The sequence below is a fragment of the Aspergillus pseudodeflectus genome (assembly GCF_044049435.1).
Source record: "Aspergillus pseudodeflectus strain CBS 756.74 chromosome Unknown BJX68scaffold_72, whole genome shotgun sequence".
Taxonomy (NCBI): Eukaryota; Fungi; Ascomycota; class Eurotiomycetes; order Eurotiales; family Aspergillaceae; genus Aspergillus; species Aspergillus pseudodeflectus.
The window spans coordinates 628-8,262 of NW_027263848.1; the positions used below are offsets into that span (position 1 = coordinate 628).

The following is a 7,635-nucleotide window of genomic DNA, read 5'->3' on the forward strand; positions in this document are numbered from 1 at the left end:
AAGGAAATCAAGGCAAATAGCTTTAAAGGTTGAATCTTAAAGCGCTACCTTAGTAACTACTAGTCGTCCAATGACTCTGTAAGCGTCAACCATGATAAGGTCACGTTCAGCGTTCTTACTAATATAGTAATATCGACCTCTGTAGTTAATATACAGAAGGAAGACTCCTAGATAGTTAATACAGGGGGCTAAATAAGCATGTGTAATAATCTTAGCTGGTTTAACAACTATACGCCTCACAAGGAATATGTCAAGTTAGGGAATACTAGTGTAGATGTCCAAGGTATTAGAATAGTCACGATTCAACCTACTAGCCTAAAGGGGAAGGAGATATTAATTAATAATATCTGCTATATCCCTGGTTTCCACACTAATATCGTCTCTACCAGTGTAATACAGAAGGCGGGCGTGTTCCTAGACCTCAAGCATAACATCATACATTAATATAAAGGCGAGATATTCTGTAACCTTTAATATATTGACCACCTCTAGTATATTAAAACCAACTGCCCACACGACCTCGCTGTCTTCCCAGTCCAGTCATCCTCGAAACTAGTTATTTTAAAAGGGGATATGAAGCGGTGACATAACTACTATGGATATATAAGCTTTGAAGCCTTGGAGAAGCTCCCTGTAGTGGTTCAAGGCATTAAAATAATAGATATTTCAACGTGAGAGTCATTTAGAGAGGCTAGCTGCCATACATATTATACAGCTAAAGCAGATCACCAGATATCTCAACAAGATACGCGCAGGGCTATAGAGCCTTTTAGAAGAGTCTATTTTAACCTTATTACTATTAACCCCGGGCTGAATAGTCATTGATACGTTACCTATCTATATAAGGAGGTCACTAGCATGTACTTTACCTATATATATTATCAGAAGAATGAATATATAGTAAAGATTAAAGATTTCGTCCAGCTAGTTAAACGCCAGTGGGAATAAAAAGTCAAGACTATTTTCTCTGATAATAAGGTATCCCTAGGGAGGGACTTTAAGACCTTTATAGCAGGTAAAGAGATCATATATCAGATAAGCATGCCGGGCACACTAGAGTAGAATAGTTTTATAGAACAATCTAGAGGCGTAATTATTATGAGAACTTAAAGAATCTAGATTACTACTTAATTACCGTATAAACTATGGCCGTGGCTTATTAAAGTAGTAGTATACCAACTAAATAGGACCCCAACGAAGCGTTTAGGTTAGAAGACCCCATACAAAGCGCTTATAGCTTAGAAGCCTAACATCTTAAACTACTATATAGTAGGATCCGCCGCGTATATCTACAATAATATCAAGCACTTAATGAAATTTAAACCACATACTAAGCTAGGCTATCTGGTAGCCTACGACGCGTTAAATATATAGGACATTTGGTTACTAACTTAGAAGAAGGTTGTACGGGCTAGAGATGTTGTCTTTTAGGAGGAGTCTTAATATAATCCTCTATAACCTTTACCAACTAATTTCTCCAAAACTACGCTGCCTCGCATGGCTGTAGAAGTCGTCCTATTATTTACTATTCAAGATGCTTGGAATAAGCTACCTATAGTTAATCCTAGTGCCGTATTAACGTTGTATAAGAGGGTTAAAGCTGAGGGGGTGCCGCAGGGCACTAATAGAAGGTTAATTAATATTAAAAATAAGGTTGATGGACGCGGGGAATAATGTTTTTCCATGTAGGAATAACCTTTAACCCCCCCCCTCTTCCTAGTCTAGAAGCAACGCCAACTCTAGTATAGAATACTTTAGCATAATGAACCACGCCTGGGGCGTTCCTAGATGATAACCCTACACCAAATACATCACCTACAGGTCCTCAGGTCTCTGTACAGGTCCCAATACAGGCTCGCGTGAATACCTTGCTAACACTAGCACCAACGGCGCTAGATCCTCCATCACTAAGCTAGGCACTTCAGGAATCGCTCCAGCAAGCTGCTAGTAAACCTATACAACGATCCACACGTCTAAATCCCCTTGCTGCGGATACTGGTTCAGGGGGCGAAGAGGATACGATAGATGCGCCATAATGGCCTGGCTTAGATATTTCACAGAAGAATATTATTACTAGTAGTCGAACCAGAACCTGTAGAGATGGTCTAAACTTCCAAGCTTAATACGTTGAAGCTGAAGACATTGATAATGATTACTTCTAATTACCGTACATTGACAATCCCCAGATAAATACTATTGAAATAACCAAATAATTTCATCGAACTCAGATGCCTCCAGAGCCACGTAATTGGTCAGAAGTACAGAAGTATCTACTTAGTTAAGACTTTCTAGTAGCTATATAGAGCGAACTAGTAGAGATTAAGTAGAAGAAGTCTTATATTATTATAGATAAAGCAGAGGTGTAGAACTGCTAGATCCTTCTACTTATATAGGTTTTCACGTACAAATTCAACGAGGATGGATACTATATTAAAGCTAAAGCACGCCTGGTGGTCCGCGGAGACCTATAACCACGTAGTGAAGAGGAGAATCGAGCTATAACTGCATCTGTAAGAGTTCTCTGGATGATTACAGTTCTAATAGCGATATATAACCTTAATTTAAAGCAACAAGATGCCGTTAACGCCTTCCTTAACGCTGTACTATACAAGCTGGTATTTACTAAGATACCACCAGGGCATGGTATTCCTAGGAAGGTTTAGAAGCTTCTTAGAGCTTTATATGGCCTATAGAAATCGCCATGACTCTGGTAGGAAGACCTATCTGTAATAATCAAAGTATATGGCTTGCGACCTGTTCTAGATGAAGAATACCTCTTTACTAATGAATTTATGTTGGTGCTTATATATGTTAATGATATACTAATTATTAACCTTCTAACATATAAAGGCCGTGCTACAGCTGCCCGATTTACCACAGCGCTTGAAGAGAAATATGAACTAAAGGATATAGGGGAGTTAAAATGGTTCCTTAAGATACGCGTGATACGTGACCAACCTTAGAAGAAGATCTGGCTCTCCTAGGATTCATATATTAAAGCTATTACCGTGAGATACCACCTGAATGACCTTGCATAGTGGCTAATGACACCGCTCCCTACTCAGAAGCTAGTTCCTAATGAGGAAATAGCATCTCCCAGCCAAATACATGAATATCAGTCAAAAGTCGGTTTAATTGGCTACGCTGCGACCTGCACCCGGCTGGATATAGCCTACACATATGGCGTACTATCACGATTTCTCATCAATCCGTCTACTACACATATTGGCGCTGCTAATCAGGTCATTGCTTACCTCTACAACATGCGTTTCCTGGCTTTAGAATATAGTGGAAGCCTACAAGCTAGTAAAGTGTTTCTTACTGCTGCTGATGCTGCATTTGCCGACGCACATGATTAAAAGAGCACCGGAGGGTTCATCTGCTTACTATACGGAGGACTAATTGACTAGAGATCCTGGAAACAACACATTATATCTCTATCAACCACCAAAGCCGAATATATATCCTTAATCAAAGCCACTAAGTTATTGTATTGGTGGAAAAGGATCTTTAGAGACATTGATTTCAACCCTAACAAGGACCTTGAAATATATTATAATAACAGCTCAACAGTCAACCTACTAAGCAAGGAAATGACGATGATACACACTAAGCTACGACACGTTGACGTACACCGCGCCTGGTTACGTCAAGAGGTTCAATAACGTTGCTTACGAGTCACCTGGGTTCCTTCACGATCTATGCCTGTGGATGGTCTTACTAAGGCTCTCCTAAAACCACTACACCAAGAATTCGTCAAGATGTTGAATATGGTTGATATCTCGAGCTTCATCCCGTCCTAATTAGGAACCTCCAACCGCTGAGGGGGTGTGTCGGCCGGAGCCAGGGGCTCTGGACCTTGCTCAAGCATTCCTCTCACCATTCCGTTGAACATTCCCCTCAGGACTCACGAGATACAGTGATTGGAGCAGTAATATCGGATAGCCCCTGTTTCCTTATTTAGCTTAGTCGATTCCTGTGCTTAAATAGTGTCGTTTCCCCAGTTATTCAGAATGCCAGACCTCTCAACTTCTTCAGATCCTCCACCTACATCGACGGCCCGGACGACAACATTCCACGGTTTCCACGCAGCCGTCTAGAACACGACGCGGCATTAAACTTCCAATGTGGCCGGGGTCTAGAATCAGATTAGGGTTATTGTGGCTGCCGCCCCAGGATCGGATTGTTTGCGGAGCCTCTAGCTAAATCCCGAGGTGATTCATCGCGAAACCTTATCCCAGAAGCCAGCGGCGCGTTACGGATGGGACATTATTGCTAGCCGCGGCGGCCCGATCCATTTACTACTCGGTGATCTGTAGAGCCTTGGCCCTAGGCTGGGTCCCGACCCTTCTGGCTAGATTGATAGCCTGGACTCGGGACGGGAGTATCTAGGCTTCACTGTTTCGGACGTACATAGTTAATCCTCCAGAACGATGAATCAACCACGGCTAGGTAGTGATGCCGTAGACTCCTCGAACGACTCACGACAAGAGCATGCACGCACGGGATTTGCCCACCCTCGAGTCGCTTTACAGACACGGTTTTTCGGATCGGTCGTTGTTGGTAGAGGTCCGGAAGGCCGGGGGCGGGTGAGGCCCGGCATATCCCGCGGGCCCCAGCGGGTCCCAGTCCTCTATTCCCGCCTGCATCCCAAGAACTGGCATAAGTCTAGGTTCCGTGGCTAGGTATCGCCCGTGGAGTACCCGGAGAGCAGTCCTGGGGATTATTGACATCTCTGGGGTCCGCGCGACCCACCCTGTGGGTTGGTGGATTGTGTAGGTAGGTCCTGCGAGCTTGGAGGGCTTGCCAGGTGAGTATTAAGCATATCCTGATTCGTAATCGGCAGGTCGACACTGCATTTGGTAGAGGCTGATATCGTATTCTAGACTTATGTACATATCTATGCCTTACTGCATCTATAGTAATCGAGAAATAGTCGAGAGTGGAGTATAATCATTCATAGCTTGTTCAGATTGATTGAAGCTTTCTATATTATATAAAGGAGCTCATGGGAAGAAGGCCAACAACATTAAGTTATACAATTCCCTTCCGATCTCCTGCAGAAAACGTATAAGACAGAGCCATAACAAAGGAATCCAAATCTAGGTCGACGCCAAACATACCTCCACCAGACCGCCCCCATGGTACACTCTCCTCTCTCCATTCATAACCCGCACCCGCGCTCGCTACACACTGACAGTCTGCTTCACATCCTCCGCAGAGACACCCTTGGAATCCTCCACAGGTGGCTCCTCGTCACCGGCACGAAGAGCATTACCCTCGATGATGGTCGTCGTCGTGGGTACATACTCGGTGTCGAGCGGCGGCGCATACGAGCTCCGCCCTTCGACGAACCACGACAGCGCCATGGCGAGCAGTAGCGCGCCGAGGATGAGGATTGTATAGTTCATGTTGAGGGCGGTGATTGGGTGTTTCTGCGGGAGCTGCAGGGGTTCGAGTTAACTTGAGCTTTTTTTTTGGTTGGGTATGCTTGTAGAGAAGCAGGGAGGGAGGGAAGCAAGTGAGAGAGGGAACAAGAGCAAGGGAAGGAGGATGGACGGACGGAGGCACGTACCAACGCAACGACAATAACCAACAGTGCGTATCCAACGACAAAGACGTAGATAGGGGTTGCGAAGAGGCCGAGGTTCCATCGGGGGCTGCTCGGCAGGAGCCGTCCGCGAGTGACGAAGAGGGTGAGGGCTGGGAAAGCTAGATGATTTCTTGCATTAATCGTCATTCGCGTCCCTTCCCTTTCAGGAATGGCCATGTGAGAGAATGTTCGTAGTGCGTACCAAAGCTGATGATCATGCAGACGCCCTGGCCGCCTATAATCGCATTGAAGGCGGCGTCGGAGAAGAGGTAGCTGTGCAATGCAAAGAGAGGAGCAGATTAGATGGAGGTTCAATGCCTATGCACCAAGGAATGAATGAATGATCCACTCACACTAAACCGATAAGAACGACCAGGACCGACGGGAGGTTGATGGACCACATTGGGATTTCGGTCGCAGAGGAGCGTTCGATGAGTCTATACAGAGGCCAGTGTCAGCTCGTCTGTTCACTTATTCGCCGTGCATAGAGCAAAAGAACGTACTTTGCATTCCAAAATAACCCACCATCTCGCGCAAAGGCATACCCCTGCCTGCTCATAGCGACGGCGCTCGCAAGCGCGGACGTCCCGTTGTTGATGATCAGGACAACGGCAAAGCACATGGCGGCCGCATCGCTGCTGGTTGCTAGCCTGATGAGTTCAAGCACTGGGATGCTGCGTTGCTGTCAGGTGAACCGTCGTCTGAAACGAGAGAGACTGTGAGAGATAATCACCCCGTGCGCGTCCTCAAGACCGCATCCAAATCCGTAATCGAGAACCCCAAGACAAGGATCCAGACCACACCGACGATGACCTGGGAGACAATGACGGTTATCAAGATTCGAGGCAGAGATCGCTTTGGCGTTGGAAGCTCCTCCGCAAGGTGGCATGCTGCTTCACAGGACATTAGCGTGGAGAAGCTGGTGAATAGTCCGAGCACGATGGAAAACGATGTCGATGCGTATCTAACATTCTGATAAGTCTGGGAAACTTATAAAGGCAGATTGGGAGAGGAGCGTAGCCACATACCCGGTCTCATTGGTCGGGGTCACAAAGACAAAGCGTGCAGACGCCTTGGGTGCCTTGACCAGGAGGAGGATTGTATATGCCACAAAGGCGATGATGGTAACGTAGCCTGATCTGAGAGTTAGCCCGCACAAGTGACATCGCCATGGAAGGACAAGCACAAACATCCAAGGAGCTCCAGCGTAGGAATACTCTTGAGACCCCGCAGGTTAAGTATCCAGCAGATACCGACAACAGCCAGATAGACTAGGAAAAGCCGCCATCGGATCGTCACGTCGAAATCAGGCTGGCAAAGGTTGACTAGGCCGAGCGTCGAAGTTGCAACAATCGCACAGCACGCCGCGTGCGTAAAGACTAAACCGAGATAATTGAGCCAGCCGAGCGGGTAGGCCACCTGTCGTCGATATTTGGGCGGGGTGAGGAAGCAGGAGTAGTGGTATGCACCGCCGGCTGTTGAGAACCTTGCTGCGCATTGCGCCAGGGTCATGACGAGCAGGGTCATTGCAATACCCGAGCCGATGCTGTACAGGTATGTCTGTTAGCATCTTTGCGCTCCTCTAGGAGCAACTTTTGTGGAGGGAAAACGCACAAGCCGTATAGAATCGCAGGAAGCCCACCAGCCGAGAGGCCCACAAACAAAATAAAGGACATCCCGCCAAAGGCATTGAGACTCAGCCAGCCCAGGCTGATGGCACTCCATAGTCCGAATGAGCTTGGCACCTGCCCCAATCCTTCTTCTGTGGTGAACGTCATTGTTGCATTCAGCGCCGAGTCACTATATTCAGGTGGTGTCGAATCCAGCTCGGTTGACGGCGAATGTACTCTTTATAAGGATGGATATATCCGCCCCGTCACTATCAGTCGTATTTGGTATATCATTGCAGGTCTCGATACAGAGATAGTCAAGGTTATGCCGCGAGTGGCTCTGTAGAACAGTCACCAGTACGTGAGCATTCGCTGTAGGCTGAGTCCGTATCCAGTGGTAGATGGTGTCGAATCACGGATCCTCTATCAATC

At 46.4% G+C, this 7,635-nt stretch overlaps 1 protein-coding gene across 1 annotated transcript; it reads right to left on the reverse strand.

Annotated features, from left to right (window-relative positions):
* Positions 1-5,186: 5,186 nt before the first annotated feature.
* Positions 5,187-7,371, reverse strand: BJX68DRAFT_271991 (amino acid/polyamine transporter I; the record flags this gene model as incomplete). The annotated part of the gene is made up of 9 exons (XM_071047092.1): positions 5,187-5,444; positions 5,576-5,712; positions 5,796-5,866; positions 5,947-6,030; positions 6,097-6,267; positions 6,327-6,557; positions 6,622-6,727; positions 6,784-7,139; positions 7,208-7,371. The coding sequence occupies 9 exons, from the start codon at positions 7,369-7,371 to the stop codon at positions 5,187-5,189; spliced, it is 1,578 nt and encodes a 525-aa protein (XP_070893630.1).
* Positions 7,372-7,635: the final 264 nt, after the last annotated feature.